At 41.2% G+C, this 25,088-nt stretch overlaps 1 protein-coding gene across 2 annotated transcripts in view; it reads left to right on the plus strand.

Moving 5' to 3' along the window:
- Nucleotides 1-285: 285 nt before the first annotated feature.
- Nucleotides 286-25,088, plus strand: part of TRPC3 (transient receptor potential cation channel subfamily C member 3) — a 35,035-nt gene continuing 10,232 nt past the window's right edge. Inside the window, exons 1-4 of one of the 2 annotated variants that reach the window (XM_042048543.1) lie at nt 286-366; nt 9,615-10,386; nt 18,528-18,713; nt 23,230-23,394. In XM_042048543.1, coding sequence (XP_041904477.1) covers nt 9,646-10,386; nt 18,528-18,713; nt 23,230-23,394 — 1,092 coding nt within the window. In that variant the 5' untranslated portion in view covers nt 286-366; nt 9,615-9,645. Of the gene's footprint in view, nt 367-776; nt 1,404-9,614; nt 10,387-18,527; nt 18,714-23,229; nt 23,395-25,088 lie in introns of those variants that run through there. The other variant, XM_042048541.1, reaches the window with a different exon arrangement.

Here is a 25,088-nt window from a genome sequence, read left to right on the forward strand (position 1 = left end):
ATCTTTTATATATATAAACTGATGCATGTACTCTATATGTACCTACTGTTCTGTATGTTCTGCATACAAAAGCACACAGGCTCTGCCTTGATTTTAAAGGTGTTGCACTTCTATCATAGAATAATATTCCCTGTGAAATAATGCACAAAAAAAAAAAAACACTTCATAATACTGGAAGAGGTAATACCTCTCTGTACCGCAGGAATCTTTGTGACTGGGATCTGTAGAGCATAATTAGTCCTGATTACATGCCATGGGCGTCTCAGCATCCTCCCACTGTTTTTCAGCTTGGCACCACGCAGAATTAAAGTAGTCAAGCCTAAGGCAGAGACATCTGGAACACTTCGGGGAACCTTGGCTCGCTCGGTAAGTCAGTCAGAAGTGCCTCTTTTTTACCTGAAAATCTCAACTTCAGCTGTTTCCAGTGTGGGGCTGGATATTTCTCAGAGTACCTGCCGAGCTTTGTGCGGATTTGGCCGGGCTGTTGGCCGCTTTTGAGCCATTCTGCCGAGAATTGCCTTGCTGCTGGCAGCCCACCACCTCCCGTTGTTACCGGGGCCAACCATCCCGGGCTCCCCCAGGGCTGGGTGCCGGCTCGGCGGGAACCTCCTGAGGGCTCCCCTCACGCCCGGCTTGGCGGGAACAGGATTTACCTCAGCCCAGCGGCGGCCGCGGGCGGCTGAGGGACATTTGTAGCGCTCCTGTGGCAGAGCGCCCGCCTCCCCGTCACGCCCCCCCCCCGGGCCGTGAGGGGCGGAGGTGGGACGGGAGCGTCCCCTCCTCTCCGGAGCGCCCGCTGCGGGAGGCGGGTGGGCTCTCCGTGGCCCCGCTGCCTCCGTGACGATGCCGTCCTAGCAAGGGATGATGACAGGCAGAGGAGGAGGAGGAGGAGGGCAGAGCCGCCGCCGGGAGCCCTGTCTCTTGCTCGCCTCCCCGGCACTTCCAGGCTCCTGCTGGCGGGCTGCGCATCGCGCCGCCTTCCCGACGGGCGGCGGGGTGGCCGTGGTTTTGTGGTGAGGGGTTTGTCCTCTCCAGGTGCTCTGTCCCCCGCCGGGCAGGGCTTGTGTCTTCCACCTCCTCCTCCTGCCTCCTTCCCCGCCGCCCACGCTGCCGGACGAGGCCGGCCGGGAGAGGGAGCAGCCGCCGCCACCGCGGCCGCCTGAAGGGACCCTGACCATGTCGAGCAAGATCAGGAAGAGCAAGGAGCAGGGGAGAGTGACCTTCCCCCCGCAGCAGGAGGAGGAGGAGGAGGAGGGGGCAGAGGAAGAGGAGCAGCAGCGCCGGCGCCGCGGCTGGAGAGGTGTCAATGGGGGGCCGGAGCCCCCTCCGCCGCCGCAGAGGGCTGTCAAAACCCTCCGGGAGCCCTACGGATACTACCCGCCCCCTCCTTTTGCCAGCACCATGTAAGTGGGGCCCGGGGTGGTGTTTGGAGGGGGCCGTCCGGCAACTTCCCCGGAGCAGGGATGCGGCTCCCGGCGAGTTTTGGGGCCGGGGGTGCGGCCGGCGCCGTCCCGGGCGGCCCTGCGCGGCGCGGGCAGGAGACAGAGCGGCCGCTCCGCGCCGTCCGGCCGCGGGCACTTGGCACAAAGTGCTCTGCGCGCATCGTCCGGCCCTGCCTGCCCTCGGCCCCCCTCCCCAGCCCCGCGGCTTTGCCTCTTCAGCGTCGGGCGGGGACAGGTGTATGCCGGGCTGGAGGGGATTCCATCCCTTCTTTTTTTTTTTTCCCTCTCTTTTTTTTCCCCCTGGATACAAGCGTAGCTGCCGAGAAATTGCCCAATTATTGGCTCAGCTAAGGTTTAGAGAACCCATTGCTAAAGTATCCCCTTTATCCCTGTATATTTTTTTAATCTGTGCTGGGATAAAACCAGATTCCCCACAGAAATCTAGGACACCTGTGCAGAAAAGCCGTAGTTCTGGAGATGCACCTTATCCTGTTTGGATGTGCTCTTCCAAAATTTTAGTTTATTTTCAAAGATGCAATCATAAACATCTATCTGTCTATTTAGGTATATAAAGAGATGCTGACTATGATTAGACTTACTGCAAGATAAATGCATTCAATTTTACTAGTAGGGATGTTAACTTTCTTTCCCTGACTTGCAAAATGTAGGTTGTCCATGAATTATTCACTAATTTTTATAACACACTGCAGTTTAGGTAGACTTAACCTCAGAGGATTGCTTGACTATTTTATGTTTTCAGGACAACGTTTAGTTCTTAATTAAATATTTTAATTACCAGATAGCAAACACTGAGTTTTAAGATAAGATATTCAGCATTTGTAGAAGCCTTAATTAAAATCACCCCAGAGACAACTGTAAAATACAGAAATAATTAGGGTAGTGCTTAGAATGGGACAACCACAAATAAAACCGGGGTTTACCATCCCTGTGCAGAAATTCTCCAGAAATACCCTGTGCCTAGCAATCTGCACTTTGAGTGAATCAGTCTTTCACGTGTCTTCAGCTGTCAGAAAGTTAGCTGTGCTTGAGCTGCTTGTCTAGACTCCCATGTAGATGATGGAAAGGGAGAGGAAATAGCAGTGGGAAAGGAAGCATAGTCATTTATCTTCTTTTTTGGAGGTGCCTGTCTTTATCTGCCATAAAAAGAGACTTGGACATGTTATTTTTAGACAGTTGAAGCTGGCTCAGAGTTGAAGCTGTGAGTCCTCAGCTCCTGGATCCCAAGTGTCCTAGAAAGGTTGGCATATTCCTGTGTTTAAGACATGGATATTGTACCATGGGAGGATCAAACTGGAGTTCAGTTTACACAGCTATAGGTGTTTGAGCCTGGAGTGAGCTCTGTCCCTTGGAATTGCTCCCTGGTAGAATAATTCTTGTGGCCCTTCTTCTGGGAGTCTGTGAGCCCAATGGAGTGACAAAAGGGCTGACATGGATTAATGTTGTAGGACTGTATTGAACTATTGGGGCATAGAGGCAAAACACCCAGACCTGTATATTTCCTGTTATGTGCCTGTGGTCACCCTTGGCATAGCAGTGGGATTTTTCTCCCAGAGTAACATGGTGTGTTTGGTGCTAATGCCTAAAATCATTGTGCATGTTAGTGAAGTAAAGATGAGTATCAGCTTGCTCCTGATGCACTCAGATTGACATAGCTCAGGCTTTAGCAGGCACAGAGTGAGAACCCTTGGCTGGAAGGATTTGTAGTCTAAATATTCAGCACGAGGTGTGAGGCGAAAGAGGCAGGAAGATGTGAAGTAGTTTGCACAAAAGAAGGCAGACACTGTTGGGTTTTGAAATCTCTGAAAGCAGTAGCCTGTGTAAGGTGCCTGTCAGTGTACAGCTTGCTCCCTCCTGTGCCAAATATTGCTGGAAAAAAAGTAATTAACCTCAGATTCCTACTAAGATTGCAGACTGGATGTAATACTTGTTTCACAGGGTACTATATGCCCCAGTGGGAAAAAGGTGGACAAAACCTGTAAATTAAATGTAGCAGGCATCAGATACCTGACTTCCTGAGTCTCTCTGAAAATCACAGCGTAGTTTTCTGGCTGGAGTGACAGAACACAAAGAAAGGACTAAGTTTCAAAGGAGCTTTAAAATTCTTTGTTGGTGCAAGTTAACCTGTTAACTTGTTTCTTTCCTGGTGAGATATTTGCCTTGTTCTATGTGTGTGTAGATGCCATCCTGCCATCAATATATAGTCCTTTTTTTTCCCACAGGAATTCAGATGGTTGGTATTTTTCTTTGAGAAGTTAGTGAAGAGTAATTGTCAAAAAAGATTTGCGTAGTTTATGGGGCAGGAATTTGTTTCATCCCCTAAGTGTGTGTACACCTCCTCCTGATAGCTCATTGTAATTTCTTTTCTGTTTTTTTGGACTAAATCTTTCCAGTTTGGAGCCAGAACTTCTGTGAGATGACATGAGGGCGTTTTGGATGATGGATTATGTTGTTTCAGACCAGTGGGAGAGTATAGACCTCAGTCAAATCTTGCAGCTGACCTCATTTATGTTCTGCTCTTCAGCCTCCCTCTTCTGGAAAGCCCAGGCAGTAGCTCGCAGAAGGGAAAAGGAAGCTCTCATTTAATCCATTTCAGATTTGGTGCAGGGACTCCCGAATTTTTCGGAACATGAGCAAACATACATACAGGAGACACTTCTTTTAGTGGTGAAGAAACAAACTTACCAGCGGCCCATTCTGACGCATGGCTGTAGCAGAGCTTGGAGGGATGGGAAAGCCTTCCTTTGGGAGAGGCAGTGGGGCTGGGGGGTTGCCCCTCCAACATTTCTTGTGGCCCTGCTCAGAGCCAGGAGCTGCTTCCTCACATGCAAGAGCTGTCTTTTTCTGTGACAGTAACAAATAAAATCTTTGAAATCATTTAGTTTGAGAGATATCAGGAGTCATTAGCTACAATGCTGCTCTAATGTATGTGCATGTCTGACCACTTACTTTTGTAAGGCAATTACCAGTCTTTAATTTTAAAACTGGGACCTCAGAGGTGACTTTTGGCAGAATAAGAGGCACAATCTGCATCTCCTGCTCGGCTGACTCCAATGTTGCTGCTTTTAAACCCTGTTGGCATGATGTACTTATCAGATCTGTCTATTACCACTGGACTGCATTTCCTTTTCAGGGCTAGAATGGAATCAGGATCACTAATGTACTGTAGTTTAGCAGGGGGTAAACTGCTTGTAAATTGTTGATGCCATCTTTTATTGCATGTAATAGTTCAGGGAGAGTAACAGCCTGTTCTTCAGCACAAATTGCTCTATGGATCTGGGAAGGCCCAGAATGAAAACTGTTTCTCCTTTTCTTTAAAATTGCTTATGTCGTGTGCAGTGTTAAAAAGTAGACTTAGAAACAAGTTTATAAATCTTTTGGATTGCTGTAGATAATGAGCTGGATAAGGAAAAAAGGAATTCTCGGGTCAACTCTTTGTCCCACGCTTCTTTTCTGCTGCAGTTCTAGATTGAACATGAAAAGGGAGAGGTAGAGTGACAGGGTAGAAATCCGTAATTGAAACAGCCCATGGTAGAAGCAGAGGGATTGCTGTGCTTTCTCCAGCCCTTTGCAGTTGCTGTGCTGCTCAAATGTCTTGCCTTGTACATTCCTTGTAGGAATATCTCTGACCCGGCAAGGATATGATGCAATGTAAGGTTATAGTAAATGCGATATGTGCAGAAAACAAGAGATAAATGAGCATTGATTGCTCAGCAGAATTTTTTATTTTTTATTTCCCATACGAAGGTCATACATTTTAGATGAAAATATCTAAGATAAGCATAAACATGTTATAATGTAGGATAGATTTTTATGTATTATTTACCAGGTATGTAATGAACCAGTTAATTGTTCAGGGTGCACATAGCATTGCTCTGAGAGCTTGTGATACTTATCACTGGGTAAAGGTGTTGAAAGTGGATGTGCTCCTCTGGGAGCCTTGGCCTCATTGATGTGGGAGTTCTACTGCGAAGCAGAGCTGATGAACAGATGATTCTGAAGGTTGGCGTGCAGTTCCTGAAGTTCTTCCTTCTTTCCAGTGAAGTTTTTCAGTTCCTCAAAACAGCTGCTTAACTGAAGCCGGCTCAGGGCCAAGTGAAACATGTCCAGATGTGGTGGGACAGGTGTGCTTCAGTTAACATGACTGATCTCCCATTCCATCCTTCTTTATCTCTACTGACAAATTAATACAGAATAATTGGGCATTTTTCCTACTTGGTGCTTTTGTGAGGATTTTTGCCATGCATTCTACAGATATTTTTTTGTGTGTGTTCTTTCAACTATTTGGAACAGTTGGGAAAAGGAGCCTCATGATTTCCACCTCTCCTTCCGTCTTTTAATGTAGGTTTTCAGCACCTTACAGAGACAGGGTTGAGTATCTGAGCTTCAGAGGCTTTGGAAATAGAACACAAGCAATTAATCCACACTTAGTTCTATTTTAATAATATTTTTAAGCCAGTCCAATGATGTTGAGAGATGCAACTTGAGATTTTGCTGGTTTGATTATTTCAGACAGCACATAATACATATAAAATATGCCAAAAATGGTCGAACACCTAAAACTAAAATTCTAACTATTTTATTAATACTTTGGGATAGCTACAAATATTAGATGTAAGAAAAGGAAAGCAGAAAATGGAATAGGAGACCCTGTACCTGATTCTTCTTGCATGCACTAGTCTGACCAGAGCTATGCTGGCTTCAAGGTCTTTGAATTTGCTGAGGGAAAAGTGGAAGAAAAGAAGGGAGAGATGTGGATGAACACAACAGCCTTATGGCCCTCTGGTGCTGCACAAGATTTTTTGCTTTTCATTTATTTGGGGATGTCTTGACAATATTTTAGTCATTAAAATACCAAGCATCGTGCATCTTTATTTTGAGAAGGTATTGCAGTCACTTCAGATACATCATTTCTGTCACAAGGTTTGCAGTTAAGGATATCTTCCTTATTACGAAGACACTCTTGAAAGGACACTTTTGAAAGGATATGTGTCTCTCTACAGAAGTCAGATGAATCACCTCAGTGATCACCCAGATAGTGGGTTTTGAATGGAAGATGGATAAAATGAAAATAAATGTCACCTTTCAAAATATGCTGAAAAGTTAAATGGAATATATAAGGACAAATGTATTGTGTAATTCATAAAAGATAAATGAGATTCAAAGTGGCAGTTTAGAGTCTTCTTAAAGCAAGAAGTCAGCATGAGTCAATTTGTTTTGTGTTTGTTACATTTTTAATAGCTATAGTTTTTTTCTTCCTAACATTACAGTAAACACTACATTTCTGTACCTGTGTAGTTTTGGATGTGGAGGAAGAATGGAAGTGTAACAGCATAGAAGGCAGTAAGGTCTTGTTTAAAAAGAAACTATGAGAAGACCGTGTATCTGGTTTTACTTCCGATTTTGTTGGGGAATAAGATAGCAGCTCACTGTGGCTGTTCACAATGTGCACTCTTGGCTCAAATCTTTACTTCTGAGTACTCCTAAGTGGGAAATATGCCTGAGGTTTAAGACATTAAATCAATTCTGTGTTTAACAGAGTTACAAATCCTCTCTGTTATGCAGCCTTTTTTATAGGTTTAAAGAAAGCGGTGCAGAAATGAAAAAAGGAAGAATGGATCATGTCATGTTTGCCAAAGCAGTTTTGCCACATCTTTCAAAAAGTAAATAGTAGTTAGCATTCCTTATACTGCAGTGCCACTCAGGCTATTTCAGGTATTCCAGAAATGCCAGCCACAGATAAAAAGGTAAAAAGATGAAATGCTTCATCCCAGGAGAGACCTGCCCTTGCTAATGAGTATCACAGTCTCTTCACTTGATGTGCAACTGAGCTGCCCATTTGTGTTAACTGAAATGCTCAGAGCTTGAACTGGGTTTCAGGATGTTTGTTGCTGTGATAAAGTGATTAAGATTTTACATTTTGCTGAATTTATTACAACTGATGCAGATAGCTGGAAGGGCAGGCATATCCTTACAACCTGAATGGAATTAGTTATGCCCAGTGAAAACTCTTAGGGCTGACAGTGCTGCATCCGGTGATGGCAGCGGTTGTATTTTGTGCGGTGGTAATATAGCAAAGCTCATTGTTGCAACATCACACGCACAGAAAACAACCCCCACAGGCACTTAGGAGGCTGTTTCTCTGTCTGTGGATTTGAACCTGCACCAGTTTGGATATTTAGCTTTTGAAGGTGCCCATGCAGGTGCTACTGTGTCCACTTTAATGCAGAGCCTTTCCATGCCCAAAAGTGCATGTGGCATTTTTCCCTTGGTTCTGTCCTTTTTGCAGACTCACAGGGTTTGCTTAAAAAGGGCTGTTTAATATTTTGGTTTGCCCTTGGCATTCACTACATGGACTCACATCTCTTTTAACGCACTGAGGGTAGAAGGATTAATTTCCTCTTCAGTTTTTCTGTCTAGCCTTTTACTCCTGTGTCTGAGTTTTTCAGCAAAGTGAAAAAAATTAGTTTTCACAATGCTCCTGTAAGATGGGAGCCAACTGTTCTTTTTCGAAAGATGAGGAACAGAAGCACGTAGGGCCTAAGAAACAAATTTGGAACTTAAAAGACCTCTTTATCTCTATGTAGTATATACATATATATATATATATAGTGTGTTATATGTATTCAAAGCACACCCTCCATTAAGTCATACTGTTTATCAGCAGCACTTGGTGTCTCCATGCCCATCAAATCATCTCAAGTGATCTCTATCCCTTGAGCTACTGGATTAACTGATAGCAGCCTTTCTCAATATTGAGCTGGACTGGAAAAGGAGAGGGAGATTGGGTTTGTGTTTATTTTCAGATGATGCTGAAGGAAGGTTAGGGTACCGCGAGTACCTTTTCAGTCCTTTGGCCTCTGCTCTGGCAGGCATAAATGCTTCTGTTCTTCCACCAGCTGTGAACACTTCAGCCTGATCCCATCCATTCTGTTATTTCAGACTTTGCCAGGCAGTTGTCTCCTGCTGTTGTTTTCCCCAGCTAGGCAGTGTCTGTTCCTCCACCTCTCATCCTAGCTCCGTTTTTTTTGCAATTTCTATCCAGTCTCGCTGCTCTGAACCTTCTCACCCCTCTCTAGTTTCCTAACCTTGCTAGATCCAGCTCAGCATCCAATCTGCCTGTTCTCTTAGCCAGTACGTTCACTGGTTCATAATTCCAGTTTCTGTGTTTGCCAAATTAGCTTGCTCACCCATTCTTTTCACCTGTTACCCTTCTCTTTTCTCCTTCTTTCTGCTTTTGCAACTGGTTTCTGTGGAGAGTTCACAGGTTCCCTGGTTCTCAGTCTCCTTTAAATCATCTCACTTTCCTTCACCCAGGATTCCTCTTTCTAGTGCAGCCTGTTATCCAAATTTTCATTCATTAACTCTGACTTTCCCATTTTTTTCATTGTGGTACAAGAATGTATACACAGACCCTCTCAGCTCCTGAAATGGTAGATGTAGAAACAGGCCCAACATAACCCACAGCATTGCAGGAGTCCACTGAAGTGAGAGCTGATCCCAGTCTATACTGGGTGACTCCTGGTGTCTGAATATGTGAGCAGTTTAGTTGCAGAAAGTCTGCTGAATGTGCATGTACTATCGTTTTTCAAAAATTTATGATTTGACCCAAGTGACTTGTGAGTAGAAGCTTCCAGGTTTAACATTTTTAGTAGTAACACGAGAAGCTGTGAGTTCAGGCTTCACCATGTGTTGCTTGGCAAGACATCCTGAAGAAAATGTGCTTTCACCTCACTCTTATGTGATCGACAACATGGTAAGCATTAAGTATTGCCTTACTTATAGCATCAGCTTGAATGCCTGTGGTGGATAATAATTAATTACTACTGAAAGTAGAATAGCAGATATGTTTTCATTTTATATATGAGCTAAGTGAGCTGGCAGGGATTTCTAAAGAGGACTGGTGTCTTAAAAAAGATTGAAAAAATGTTAATAAATCTTGACCATGCTAAGAGAACAGCAATGGCCCGAGGCACTGGGCCTGTGAGTGCCTTTAGATTGCCGACAAGCAAGAGTGATCCCAATACAGGATACTGCTTGTCAGTAGAGGGGCAAAGGACAAGGGACAAAATAAGTTGGTTTAGCCACAGCATTGGAAGTTACAAATTACCACCATAGTGAAAATATGTTACCTTTTCCTTGTTTTCTCCTTAGGTACATCGAAGAGAGTCCATCTCTGAGGCGTATGACCATGATGAGGGAGAAGGGAAGGCGACAGGCCATTAGGGGCCCTGCCTTCATGTTCAACAACAGGGGCACGAGCCTGACGGCCGAGGAGGAGCGATTCCTGGATGCTGCCGAGTACGGGAACATCCCTGTGGTGCGCAAAATGCTGGAGGAGTCAAAGACACTGAATGTCAACTGCGTCGACTACATGGGCCAAAACGCCTTGCAGCTTGCTGTAGGGAACGAACATTTGGAAGTGACAGAACTTCTGTTAAAAAAAGAGAACTTGGCACGGATTGGAGATGCCCTGCTGCTCGCAATCAGCAAGGGTTACATTAGGATAGTGGAAGCAATTTTGAATCATCCTGGGTTTTCAGTAAATAAGCGACTGACTCTGAGCCCTTGTGAGCAGGAGCTCCAGGATGATGATTTTTATTCCTATGACGAAGACGGTACCCGCTTTTCTCCAGACATCACTCCGATAATTTTAGCTGCCCACTGCCAAAAATACGAAGTCGTGCACATGCTGTTGATGAAAGGAGCAAGGATAGAAAGACCTCATGATTATTTCTGCAAATGTAATGACTGTACAGAGAAGCAAAAACATGATTCTTTCAGTCACTCTAGGTCAAGAATAAACGCGTACAAAGGACTGGCCAGTCCAGCTTATCTGTCCCTGTCCAGTGAAGATCCAGTGCTCACTGCTCTAGAACTCAGCAATGAACTTGCCAAGTTGGCCAACATTGAAAAAGAATTCAAGGTAATGGTGTTTTTGTGGTTCTCTGTCTTTGTTATTGTTTTAAAGTTGCTGCTACTTCATGTTGTCCTTAGATGCTGAAATGATTCCCTGTGCCTTTACTTTTTCAATTACAAATACTCTCATCTTATTGTCTCTTTTATTCTTGATACATAAGCCTTTAAAAGGAATTTTTAATAGAATGAAATTGCTTTTGGACCTGCTGTGTTCAGAAAAAATTGGCAACTGGAAAAAGTGTGCATTCTGATAACCTTTCAGCAGATGGAAAACAATTCTGGTTGCTGCAGCACACAAGGATTGTTCTTAGTTACAAGTGCTGAGTAATACGAGTGCAAAAAGCAGAAACATTTTGCTGTTCTTGAGGTACTGCAGCACTGACCTTATTCCCTCTTTTTAATTTGTACTAGTTTGACTGACGTCTCCAAATTGTTAAGAATACCCAAAGTAGATTTTTTTTGACACACCTTTTAGGAATGTCACGTGTTCAAAACCAGCTGTTAAACTTATTACAGATGTTGGTCCTCTTACCTGGTTTTCAGCTGTATCTGGTTTCGTATGTCAGTGCCCTGACTTCTTGATATATTTCAGCTTCTCCATCAGAGAATTAATGGCTTAGTTAACTGTTGCCCACTGCTTTTTTTAATGAGTTTTCGGTTCTGTTGGATACCTTGAAAAGGACAATAACAGCTGCCTTTCCTCTTGTCCACCCTTCTCCCCCTGCAGCCAAACCCCACAAAAAATCAAACCCCAGTAGACTGCTTGTAAAGAGAAAAGCTCGGCTTGGGGAATGACAGATTGTTCTCAGTGAGTAGTGATATTCACAGCATTGTCTCTGCGTGTAACAGCAAATTTATTGGGGTTCTGCAAGGCCAGTGTTGGGTACCACTTGCTTGTTCATATCTTCAAAAATGATCTGAGAGAGACAAAAATGTATTAACCTCTCCAAACAACAGCAAGCAGTGTTTCCCCTGTGGAGTACTCAGAATATGCAACAACATGGAAAAATACAGGGAGAAATTAATAAAGTGAAATTTAACAGAAGAGGAAGAAATCTTTTTAGACTCCTGAGAAAGAATAGCTCCAGATATGGCTGAGTGGGTTAAAATATCATTTAAAAAGAACGTTTTGGTGGTGAGGAGGATTAATATATTATAACACACATTAATGAAGTGTAAAAGTCAGCTTAAACCTTTCCTCTCCTTTCTTTGCTGAAGGAACTCGCTCATACCATGCTGTGTATTGTATAATCCGGCAAATTAATTGAATACTTCCTCGATGAATTTATTCAGGGAAAAATGTCAGATTTTTCTTTTTCCTCGGATGAAAAGGTACCCTGCCACCAAAAGCTAAATTAGGGCAAGCTGCTTTGTGTTTTTGTTAGGCAAGGATGTAGATGATTAGAACTGCATAGAAAAATTACAGTGGAAATAGAAATCCATGGGAGACTCCCATCTCACAGGTACTAATACCATGCATACAAATTGCATCGGAAAAAAATGTAGCTTGAAATTTTGGAGAAGAAGAGGTGAAGTTCTTTGATTGGGCTTCTCATTTCAAACCAGAACTTAAAAAAATTATTTCAGTTTTTAAAATGGTAATTCCCTGCTATTTTGGGATGCCTAAAACCCTGAGAAATTCACTGTTTTAACAGATTTCAGTATTATTGGATAGCACTTACATTGCTACTAACCTTGCCAGGTATATCAGATGATTCAGTTTTGGCACCTACAGTAAAAATTGTTCCCGACTCCTTGCTGGCATGGAAATTCCAGCTTGTCATCAATGTCAAACCATTCCAGTGAAATAATTACTCTCCTCATTGATGTCCCATCTCTTTTTTTTCCTTCTGTTTCTATCAAGCCTGGTAGGAGAGCTGAGTGTTTTCCTGGACTCCCTCCCGTCCATAACTGTCTTTTCAGTGCTTTCTTTCCTATAGATGTGTCATCTGAATGTGTTTGGCTGATAACTTGTGTGCTTTGTCACATCCCAGAGGAGAAGGGTTCTAATCCAGCATTTGCATTCCTGCAGACTTCTGCTGCACTCTCCTCTAGGATCATCCCTGGAAATGCTCAAGTATTCCACTGAAATTCAATCTGTAGCACAGCACTGAGCAGAATTGTTTCAGGGTGAAGAAAAATGGGGAAAATACTTCATCTGTCTCACAACAAAAAAAATGGACAAATCTGTTTAAATCATGATTTATTCTCAGTATCTGTGGAATATTAAGGCCCACAATGTTTCCTGTGCATGCTCTGCTTCCAGGATGCAGAGCACTCCTACAGAATATACTGTTCGGTATGGTTTTCCCACAGAGAAACAACATAGGTTGAACCTGTTTAAAAACACCTGAGGGCCAAGTTTCCTGGTAAATGCTTGTTAAATTGATCTTAATGTCCATTGCATATACAAAGTCCAGTCTGCACTTCTCGCTTATCATTTACACTAAGAAATTCTAATGCACAAACCAGGGTTTGCACAAGCAAATTAGAAATGTGGGAATGTGACTTAGGACATTCATTCATTACAGTCAGTTCCTCAAGAAAACCTGGTTAATTACGCTAGTTAAAAACTTGGTTAATGATTTTTAGGGTTTTGGTTTATTTTCCTTTTAGAAGTAAGGAGAAAGGATTCAAAGAAATCACAGAACCTTGATTTTTCTTGGAAGATGCAAGACACATAGCCAAAAAAAGTACTGAAAATTAATAAAAATAGATGAGGAAACTGGAGCCCTAAAGACCATTTCACTGTACTCCTTTCATCTTCAAGCTTCCTTACTTCTACTTGTGAAATCCTTGTTTCAACCTGCTGTTTGTTCTTTTACTCTTCTTCATCTATTTCATTTATTTCTTCTTGATACTTTTACTCCTTTTTGATCTTTTCATCCTCTTGTATTCTTCTATTCAATTCTCTCATGGCCAGGGCAGGGAGTACAGTATTTCTCTTACTTTACTTGTAATTCTAGTCCCCCTAGTCTCCTAATTCCAGGGATTGCCTGCAGGATTTCAGATGACATCAAAAATTTCAGTTTGATCTCAGCCAAGACTGCTACCAAATTGTAAAAACTGGAACTGTATCTTAGTGTAAATAAGTGACCATTACAAGAGTTGGAGAATTATCTTTTCCTGTCCAGTAGCACCACAAAATACTTTGCAATACAAATATTCCCAATTTTTGTGTTTTCCTGTTCTCCTATTTTTAGCAGATCCTGACCCACTGTGGCTACTCTGGGTTCCTAAAGTTAATTGATATTCACCCTCCTCCCTGAGAACTTTAGGGCTGTAACTGCCTAGGGAAGGGAGGATTTCTGGCAGTCAGAACAGCCGATGGAACTTTCCTTTGGAGTCACCATAGGAAGAGAGAGGACAAGGTAGCTAAAAAGCCCCGTGATTATCTCTTTACACCAGCTTTCAACTAAATACTGGCCTGTGTAATCAAGCTCAGTTCTCCCAGCTGAAATTGCACTGGTAAGGGTCAAAAAGGTTGTGTTCGTGCTTTCTATAGGATAAATCCCTGTTCCCAGTTTTGCTGAAAGCTCCTACTAAACCAACGGAAGATGTGGACGTGCATCTAAAAGCGGAATCTGTCAGTGTTCCAAGTAAATTTACATAGTGTTATCTCAGCTGAACTAACAAAGAATGTTCAAGCTTAATCTAGGTTTAGGCTCAGCTTTTGAAAGGAGAGGGCCCAGATCCATAATCATTAGTGCAATTATGTGCTTGATTTGCATATACAGTTACATGTGCACACTCACCATGTATGTGATTTCAAAGTGGCCATCTACCAGATAATACTCCAGATAAATTTCTAATCCAGTATTACGAGTGTGAACTACTTATGCATTTGGGAGCACTCGTGAACTGCTTACAGGAGTGTGGCTCCTGTAGCAGAACACAGATCCCTGCATTTTGTTGGACTGCATGTGACTGCTCAGTATAAATTTCCTTTGCAGTGGTTCCTTTACAAATCCTGTGTGAAATCAGCCAAAGGTTTTCTGTTCATGTGCTTCGTTCTTTGCACACAGACCAGTACGTTCTTTGTAAAGATTCTAGATGAGTTCACAAGGCAGTGCTTGACATTATGAGTGAGAACAGAACACACACAGTTGGGCAGGCTGAGATCCAGCTGTTGATGTGTGCCAGAGTCCTCCGAAACTGCTTGTGAGACACAGCTTTGCAATTCCGGTCATCATCGGTTGCCCTGTATGTGTTGGAGTCAGCTGCCGAACCTGGGAAACGCGGGGTGTAGGCTGATATTTTTTTGATGTTACAAAGATGTTTGTGCAACTGTTAGTGGTGATCTGGTGGCTTCATTTGTATATTCTCAGGAGTGAGAAGAGGTGATTTGGATGACTGGGACCACAGATTGAGACTTCTGATATTCACACAACACCCTAGAGGTAGAAGGTTGTTTGAGAATCGGGTAGTGTTTGTCTGTTTAATTCTGTAAAGCAATCAAATAGACTGGGATAAATTTGATTTGCTAATACGTAGGTAAATAAAGACCTGGAGAGGGAAATCTGACAAGTTTTCCTGCTGTAAGATTCAAAGCCAGAGTGGGATTTTAAGAATGCACATACTGGTTTTCCGTTCTCATAACAGCATCTGTGAGTAATGTAGGCTGTATTTAATCCTTAAATTTGACAGAATAAAACCTCATCCATTATATCATTAATCTTACCTAGCAATAAGCATAACTTTTATAAGCAAGTGGTGTATCTACCAATGAAGAAACATGTTATTCATGTTCCTACTGTTATTCTACTGTAATTAGGCGAAATCTGGGTAACTCCTGTGTAGTAGGGAAACATGCAATGCGTGGAAAAAACTCTTGTTATTTCCTATTAGAAATCCACTGTTTCTTCTTCTATTTCCTTACAATTAGCAAAAGAGTGAGAAAACACTTGTAATTGAAGCCTCTCCCTGCAACTGGACAGCCCATGTTCATTAATAAAAGGACAAAATTTGGGTTATGTTATGTCATAAACCACTTGAATAATACAAAACCATCTAAACTAAACTTTATTAAGCCTTAATAAGATACTACTTTTGACTGTAGGTTAGATATGAATAATAGTAAAACAAATACTTCCTTTTTTTTCTTGTTAAAGTTAAAAGTGCCTGCAAATTCAGGGGAGAAAGAATGTAGTTTCTCTTTTAGTTACGCTGTGTTATTACTGAAGTCACTGCAGTAAGTGTATCCTCCCATGCACTTTGAATAGCGTATTTACAGCTACTTTAAATTGTTAGTGAAAAGTTGATGATCAGTCTTATTCCTGTTGAATTAATGTTAAGCTGTGCCTGATGATTAGCATGGTTTTTGCTCAGCCATCTCCTTTAGTAAATACTTCCTTTAGCTGTAGTGAAGTGTGCAAGCAACTCTTGCTTGAAATGGGATCTTGAGGAAGAGTGTTCGAGCTCTCACCGATATGTAAGAATTCTGTTGTGGAAACAATATAAACAACATAGGACTTGAGTAAACTGAAGGCATGGTATTGTTTTTAGCTTTATTAGATTGTCTTCAGTCACCCCTTTGTTTTCAGTGAATAAAATCCCCATCTTCTTTTTACATTGTCTTACCTCTGTGTTTTGCTTAATATTCTCCATAACCTGAATTCTAGCAGTTTATACTTACAGTTTTGGCCTCTGTGATGAAGCTCTTTCTTGACTAGGCTGTCATGAAAGACTGTTCCTCTTTGTTGTTTTGTTGTTTTGTTTTGGGTTTTTTTTTGACTGCTGCTATTCTAGCCACCATCCTGGAGTCTTCCTTTGCAAGATTTTTATTTTTGTAGTGTCTGAGATCTAATCACATTTCGCTTAAAAGCTTTATCTGCATTCAGACCGCCATGCTTGCAAGTATATTTCACTCCCTTGATTAACTTTTTAATGAGACTTTGCCTTTTTTCAAAGTCCTAAATCTTGGTCATACATAAGCTTGCTTATCCCTTCACTGAATTTAACCATGCATCCCAGTATTACTTTTATAATTGGCTCTTCTGTCCTGTTCTTGGTTACCAAAAACAAATCTAAAGTAACCTTACATCCTGTTGGTTCACTGACAACTGAATTAATTTGTCCTCTATGACCAAAGGAAATAACAGGATCCTGTTTAAGGTCTATGATTGGGACTGATTGTTTCCAAGTCTGTATCTGGGATGTTAGTCTTGTGTAATAACACAACTTCTAGTAGTATTTATTTGTCTCCAGTACTATTTCATTTTGATTCATATCTGAATCTGACCTATGGGATTGATGGCTGATTCTTGCACTTACCCGATGCAGCCTCTTTTCCCATCATTTCCCAAAATAGTTTGAAACTACTGAGAGCACATTAGTTTCTCTGTCCCATTATATAGATGCTAAGTTGAAAATTTAGCAAAACTACCAGTACAAGGAGGTAAAATTACTTAGGAAAGGAGGAAGAAGTGAGGCTTTCAGAAAAAAAAAAAAAGAGATTAAATGAGAAAATTATGAGAGCAGAGGCAGTAAGGAAGCATTTTTGAGAAGACAGGCACCTCTGAGGGAAAATCTGTAACCTCAAAAAGTGATTTTGAAAAGGCAGTGTCTGTAAATGAACAGTAAACCACACAAAAATGGAGAGTCAGAGGGCTCAATTTAATGTTTTGGTGGCCTGGTGAGGAGGGAAAAAAGTGTAGAAAAGCTGTGGAGTAATTGAAAATGGTGGCTGTGCTGTTTCTAGATGGGCACTGAAGGTAAAATTGGCAGATTCAGTCAAGTTTCCTCCTCCTATAGCCTCATGTGAGGAAATCAGAGGCCACATCTCAGATATGAAATCTCAGATCTAGAAATCTGTCTGAGAGGACATGGATACAAAAATGAAGACCAAGGTATCTGCTGAAGCAGAGATCGAGGTAAGAGTTTATAGGTAATGTCACAGAGGTGGTGGGAGACATTTACAAGTATAAACAAAAGTACAAGCAAAATTTCGGACATTCATACTTTACAAAGTTAGCTAAAAATTCTGAAATGTAGCCACAAATGTTTTGTCAGAGGAGGAAGGAGATTACAGAGTTGCAAATATTTGATGTTGACGTATATTGAGCAACTGAGATGTTTAAAGGTAGCACCTCAAAGATAGGACATAAACTGTGTTGAGTGTTGAAGGGTTGAAGGAGGCTGAGGAAAGCTAGAAAGAGTCAAGACTAGTTCTGAAAAGAGTCTGACTTGGAGGAAGGAGATGTTTTTAATAACAAAAAACCAAGTGGTTGCTTTGTGTGCTTTCAGAAGGTAACACCAGCAGAGCTGTTGATTTCAGCAATAATGGAAGGGAAAGCTTGATGGAGTGAGAGCAAACACGAAGGAGATCAAAGTAATAGTCATAAACAGAATGGTTTCTGAGAGATACAGATGGAAATGAAGGGCAGGAAGGGAAAGGTGGACAGAGCTCTTACATAAAAGGATCCAGGTTTTCAGAAGTGTGTCTCTGTTAGTTCAGCAGTGTTATCAGTGGAAAGGTCTCTTAGAGATGACCCAGGAGCCTGATATCTTTGAACTGGCCTTTCAAGAAGCTGGTTCCTGTGTTAACTTACGGGAAATTTGGGGTATTTTTGCACACAACATTGGTGTCCAAATTTGTCCTGCCGTTACATTGGTAACCCACTGTACCAATTGTTGGGTGTGAGAAGTTCCAAGGATAAGTGGGAAGCAGAGGGTAGAAAAGGAAAAAGAGGGAAATGTATTTGGTATACATCAGAGTAATGAGTAATTAGCCACTTTAGCAGTGTAGAAAGAGCTGAAATATATTTGTAGCCTGGGAGGCAATTATTTCATTAGTTATCTGCAAAGTTTTTACAAGAGTGAGGTTACTTTTTGATAGTGCTGGTCCTGCTTTGTTTGTGCAATTCTTATATTTTCAGCTGCCCCTTGTTGCCCATCCAGGTTGTTTTCACCCCACTATTATGTCATGTTCCCATGCTCTGTTAAACAGCTGCTGTTAGGTGTTCACCTTGTGTCAGAGAATGAACGATTCCGCTGTACAAGAATTCTGTAATGTCTGATACACTCCTAATTTAACACAGTAAAAATTAAACACTTCATTTTTAGCAACTTATACGGGTCCTTTTTCCCTCACCATTGACCCTCAAGCACGTTTTTCACGGGCCATTTTCTGTACCCCTTCTGTTCCAGAATGACTATCGCAAGCTGTCCATGCAGTGCAAGGACTTCGTGGTTGGTGTCCTGGATCTGTGCCGGGACTCAGAAGAAGTGGAGGCCATTCTGAACGGGGATTTGAACGCAGAGCCGGTGGAAGCGCAGAGACACCGAGCGTCACTGAGCCGTGTGAAGCTGGCCATTAAGTACGAAGTCAAAAAGGTAACTCCTCACAGCTCTCAGACACTGTGGTGGGAGGGCAGTGCCACCTCCTCCTTCTGCAGGTGTTGTGAACCTGTGGTCAGATGCACAACTGAGACATGGTGTGAGTAATCAAGACTTTCTCGCAAGGCAGAAGGGGACTATGAAGGAGTTTAGTTTAATCTACTTCCCACTGCTGAGAAGTGGCAGGAGATTTTAATGACATAAATCAGATGTGCTAGAAGGCTTTGCACAGTTGGTCAGATCCTTCTCCTGATTAACCCAAAAGGTATTTCAGTGGAGCCAGATTTTCACTCAGTGACACTCGGGCTGCGTCTCCCTGTCAGCCAATGTCATAATACCTAATCCAAAGAGAAGGCTGTGTTGGTGAAAGTGTTGGTTTCAACCCATAAGTAGCTCATCTGTAACTGTGTGTCATAGTGAGAAATTCCACATGATTTACTGTGTTTGTTCCTTTAAAAAATATTTTATAACTCAGCCCTGGAAATGTGTGGAATATACCTGTGGCTGCTTGATCAATTCATTTCAGTTCTTCATCTTTGTAGCTGTGTTTATTGGTGTTTTGGCAAGTATTTTCAGTGGATGCCTCTCTCGAATTAGTTTGTATTTTGTGAATTAATGTTAAGCGTTGAAAAACAGAGCTGTGCATCACATATTTGACATAAATACATATTCTTTAGTTGCAGTTTTTATTGTATTGCTGTGTTGTTCTCTTCAAGATCCCACACTAGCCTAGCACACAAAATAGTTAATACTGTGTCCTGTTGTGAAAGGAGCCAGGAAATACAGCAGTGCCTATGTATTACTTACAGCTACCTATTTACGTGATTAGTATCACTTCCATTCCTTACAGCCATTGTAGTTTCATCATCTCCACAAGAAACCTTATGTCTCTCAGAATAAATAACCCTGTGTTCTGTGGCCACCTCTTGAGCCAATCTGCCATATAAAACGAATTGTAAGCACCCTGCCAGAACAACTGAGGATTGCTGGTGTTTATGATGGCCCCAAAAGATTGATCACAAAAACTGTAAACACAGATCCTAAGCAGCAAATCATCATTTCCAGTAGAGAACTGGTCTACAGCAGATAAATGCATATTAATTACAAAAAAATCAAGGTAAATATATACAGGCGTTAAATTAATTTAAAAGAATGGAACAGGGGGAAGAAATCGAAGTGCATAAGCATGCTGCAGTGTCTAAATATCATATACATTCTTTATGCTATTGCAGTTTAATGTGTACCAAAACTTTGTTGAGACTCATGACTCAGCTTTCATGCTGAAGGCTGTGGTTTTCTTTTATGAGTTTGTTGTCACTGGTGAAATTCACTGCTGAGCAAAGGGCCACACAGATCTGTTAAGAATAACAGAAATCTAAATAGTGCAAAAAAAGAAGAGAGAATTCCTCATAGCAAACGTCTTCTCCTCTCTTGCAAGAGAGAAATTCAGAGTGCTGGCTCCAGTTCATGACAGACACAGTTCAGAACCTACAAGAGTAATGATCTTGTTGGGAGGAAATAGATGGTGCAGAGTTGTTACCATATTCATACACGTGCATTTCCCTGTAAGTGGCCATTACACAGGGCATGGCAAGGATGGAAATGTTTCTGCCATGGTGGTCCTTCGATGCTGGGATTTGCTCTGTCAGACCTGTGACAGATTCTAGTGATATCCTGACTGGAACAGATTCAGATGTGGGAACTCCACATAGGGTTATTTCAACGCTCTAACTATAGGAAGCAGACAAGAATGTGGCCTATTTCCTTAGCTTTCCATATTCCTAGCTGTGCTTCCAGGTCAGGTCCATCAAGGTCAGTTCCCTGTGTAGTCAGTGCAGTCAAACAGAGCTGCAGGTCCATGAAATAGTTAATGAGCTGTATGCCCTTTCCAGAGGAAGGAGAGGCAGGAAAAAACATATGACAAGTACCAAATGTGTTCAGAACTTCACTGCTAGGGAAAGGGAGTTTTTAATTCTATTAGTAAAGAAAGTCTTGCACTTAATGCCCTGGGTACTGCACCGAAGTGGAGCCCATCTTTTAAGCATGATGTGCTTTTGAAGCTGAGGTTCAGACTGAAACTGCAGCCCCAATAGTGAAGGACTAAGGGAATTAAGGAAAAAAACCAAAACATAAAGAAGGAATTAGTCTTGCTCTGTATGCTGAGTTGCTGCTGTAGTAGTGCTTTTAGTTTTGTGTCTCAACTCTGACTTTTAGATTGCCAACAAAATTCCAGAGAAGAGCCAACATTGGGCCAACTAATGTGCAGTTCTTGCTGAGACAAAAATCAGGATGGAATTTCCAAGTGAAATCAATAAGAGCTGGAATAAAAGCACAGGAGTTAATTTTCAAACCCTGAAGTTTTGAATAGATAGATAAGAAAGAAGATGCAAAATTCTCTTTGTATGTTGTGTGCTTGTGTATCAGAGTGTGCCAGGATCTGTTCTTGCTCCATCTAAACCCAGCCATTATGATGGAAGAAATAAATAACATAATCACTCTGAGTCATACAGAAAAATATTTACATACTGATGACTTGGTTCACGGTCATGAAACTGAAAACATCAGAAGTGTTACTGTCAATTATGCTTGGAAAAGCAGCTATTAAAATTGGCATGTTTTTTCTTTTAGTGACCAGATACTGTTCTCATGCATTTTTGTTTGCTTGAGTTAGGACTGGAGCTGAAAGTATTAGATACGTGTGATAATAAATTCAACGTATGTAATGAGAAGTAAGAAGCTGCATGGAAAACAGAATGAGAGGAGAATTGCAGGAAGAACAAGGTTGTAGGATGATGTGAGCAGTAGGTAAAATGTGATGTGAACTTACTGTCCTTAGAGGAGATGAAGCTGCAGGCAAATACAGGTAATGCAGACACACACCCAGCAGGGGTGGGCAATATGTTAAAGTTGCTGAAAATAAAACCAACACAATCATAAGTTGAAGTATTTCAGTAAAGACTGAGAGAGGAGGGATGAATTTCAGAGCTTTTATGGATGAGAAGTGACACAACTTGCTCCAAGGGCTTGGAAGTGGTGCACATTGTGCAGTTGCCAGCAGTTAAATAAGTTGCTGAGATCCTCTCAAGAGCCTTTAGACTCACTGCCAGAGAAGAACTTGCCCATAACCCTTGGCATCTTATTCACTAAATCTTCCCTTTTTTTTTTTTTTTTTTTTTTTTTTTTAAATTATAGCAGATCTCCTCTTAGTGTCAGATCAAAATGTTGATAGACATGGGGAATAAACCAGCACAGAGCTCTGGATGAGGTGCCACAGGGCCCGTGGGCTGATTCCCAGCCCTGGGTAAACTTCCTTAAAGCTCCTTTACTGTTTCTTCCCATTCCCTGTGGTAACAGAAGGAATGATGCGGGTGTTTCTTCTCTCCTCTTCCCTACAGTTTTAAGCCTGATTTTAAAAATGTCTTTGTAATTTGAAATAATTATTTACTTTCCTGCCTTTGTCCACAGTTAATCTGCTGTGGGATTTGTCCCTTTGATGTCCTGAGTTGACAATGAAATTTATCTTAGCAAGAGAAGAGGCTGGGGGCATATGTCAGAATGCACAAACACACAAAAACCCAATCTCCTCTTCTCAAATGGGCCAGGCTGGCAGTTTTTATGGTGCATAAGCTTCAAAGATGACAGCCTAATAAAAAGAACAGAAGCAGTTTGAGTCAACATTAATTTCTTAAAAGACTTTTTTACAACCTCTTTATTTATTTCTCTTGGCCACTCCACTTTATGTACAAACTGCATTAATATGTGAACTAACTGCTTAATGCATCACACACCAAAATGCTTAGGGACTTTAATTTTACAGCAAAGTAGATTAAAGTATGAAGATTTTCTCCCTTTCTAAATTTCATGCAGCAGTTTCAGGTTGCTCTTCTTGAGAGGTTTAAGGTTCCCTGTTTTCATTGCCAATGATTTAATTTGATTTTATTTAAGAAGTCTGTCCTGCTGTACTACTCTATGCACTTTTTAATGAGATTTGGAATATTAATAGAGTTTTGCAAGAAAGCCCTGGCAAACAACAGTATATGTAGTACATAATGATCTCTGCAGAGTACAAGGGATAATAAAATGGGTATCCAAGGTTTACAGTATTTTTTTTCTTTTCTCCAGAGCATAACCAACTGATATCAAATCTCCTTCTTAAACCAACCCAAATTATCAGTTATCAGATTTATTTTCAAATCCCTTTTTGTGAAACACCTAGCCTTCTTTGTTCTGATTCACTAGTTATTGACAAGTGTATTACCAGATTTCTTCAAACTGCTGTGAAAACCAGGCTGTTCATCCTTGCACTTAACTGGTGTCCCACATGCTCTTGTCATGTGGCAGTTTCTTCTTTATTTATTAACCTTTGTTTTAAAGGAAATGAGAAAAAACCATGGTTCTTAAACATCTAGTGTTACTTTAGACCCTAAGGTGATCACAATTGTGTATGTAGCAGTTATACAACTTTTCTTATTAATGACAGCATGTCTTGGTTTTCTTTCTTTTTTCTTTGCAGTTTGTGGCCCATCCAAACTGTCAGCAACAGCTACTGACAATCTGGTATGAAAATCTCTCAGGATTACGAGAGCAGACCATTGCTATCAAGTGTCTGGTTGTGCTGGTTGTGGCATTGGGCCTTCCCTTTCTAGCCATTGGTTATTGGATTGCACCATGTAGCAGGGTACTGAATTTTATAAATTATGTGTCTTGTGCTGTTCTGGGAGCTGCTTTTCCTTTTCTGGTGGTCAACATGCAATTTCTGCTGCTTCCAAATTGTAACTAATTAATGATATTTTTAGCAATCTCTAATCTTGGGCCAAAAGATGCTATGGGGGTTTTTTTTATTTGCACTGTAAAGAGGGGACCACGATGATGAAGTATGAATATAAATTAGCATTAAGCTGAAGGAAAGAAAAATAACCTTCTCTGAGAGTTTTTTTTCTTTTTGAAACTTCCCTAGGTTGTGCTCACCTCACAGTCTCTGCTGTGCAATTTATTTGTATTAGTAACATGGATTTTTTGAAAGTCACCACTCAGATTCTTTATTGAGTCTCCTCTGGTGGCATCTTCAGGTCTCATGCTGTTCCCATATAAACCATTAGCAGAACATCTGTTGACTTTACTGATGCGGAACTTAATTTTAAGTAAAGTATTTGTTATCCCAGCCCTAGGAGGTCTGTTTGCCAGCTGAACCACAGAACAGAAATTAAATTAAATGCATCATTCCAACCATGTAGTGGGGTATATTTGTAAAAGAGCATAGCTGTAAACCCTTACCTTCTTAAAAATACGTGAAAGTGTAAGGGTGCTTTTACCTTTCCTGATGATCTCACAAGGAAAGGAACAGCAGTGTCTTTGAAATCCTGATAGTCTGTAGCAAGTGAATTGTTTGCAAATCAGGTGTATTGATAGATCTTTGGTAAATCAGATGAAGGAAGATTTCTTTGTTGCATTAGCATTTTAAAAAAATTTAAGTACATTTACTCTTGTGCTGAATGTGGTATTTCAATTTTATTTCCTTAACGAGTGTAAAGCAAGGAAATGTGAGGGGTTTTTATATTTCATTATTTTAGTTCATCTCAGAGAGGATAAGGTTTTTCGCATTTCCTACACATTTGAAGGGAACCTGGTCTTTCCTCTGGGTTAAATGTTTATTTACTTTAAAGATAAAGCTTTATGAAAATAGTGTAACTGTTACTCTCATCCTCTGAAATGTCACTTTCCATTAATATCTTTAGTAAATATATTCCTCACAGTTCCATATAATAGGAACATATTAATATATTTTTAACTGGTGTCTAATCTGGAAAAGTGACATTTGTGTTCGAGCTCTAATTCCCAGTAGCAGAAACATCTGATGTTTTTCCTCAGTGCTCATATCAAATAAAAGTGCTATACATTCAGGTCAGTTGTTGGATACTGCAATTACAAAATGCTTTCTAAAGGTCAGGAGCAGGAAGGGAAGGCAAACCTGAGATTGTTTGCCCAGGTAGTAAATGCAGTTTAATGTGAGCTAGTCTGCTTAGTTCTTAGTAGCTGACCCAAATTTCAAGGAAAACAGTTCCTTGAAATAAGAAATCTCATATGGTCTTCTGGAAGCAGCTGGTCCTCTCTTCTGGTGCAGACAGACTGCCCCTGCTGCTGTTGTTTTGTTCTTTTACCAGGTGCAGATGTGAATTAAACCTGCTGGATTTATTTTAAAATCACTAGTATTTCTGATCTTCTTTTTCCTAGTCCATTTTGTGGAACAGTCATTATTTTTAATAGACATAGGTACTTATTTGGCACTTAGAGCTCTGAACATGTCCTGTGGATGGAATATAGTAGCCAGAGATAAGAAAACAATTTTTCCTAGAGTTGTAGTCACAGGCAAGC

Source organism: Corvus kubaryi, unplaced genomic scaffold (assembly GCF_017639235.1).
Source record: "Corvus kubaryi isolate FWS band 111438036 unplaced genomic scaffold, C.kubaryi_AGA036_p1.0 67, whole genome shotgun sequence".
In the NCBI taxonomy this organism is placed as follows: Eukaryota; Metazoa; Chordata; class Aves; order Passeriformes; family Corvidae; genus Corvus; species Corvus kubaryi.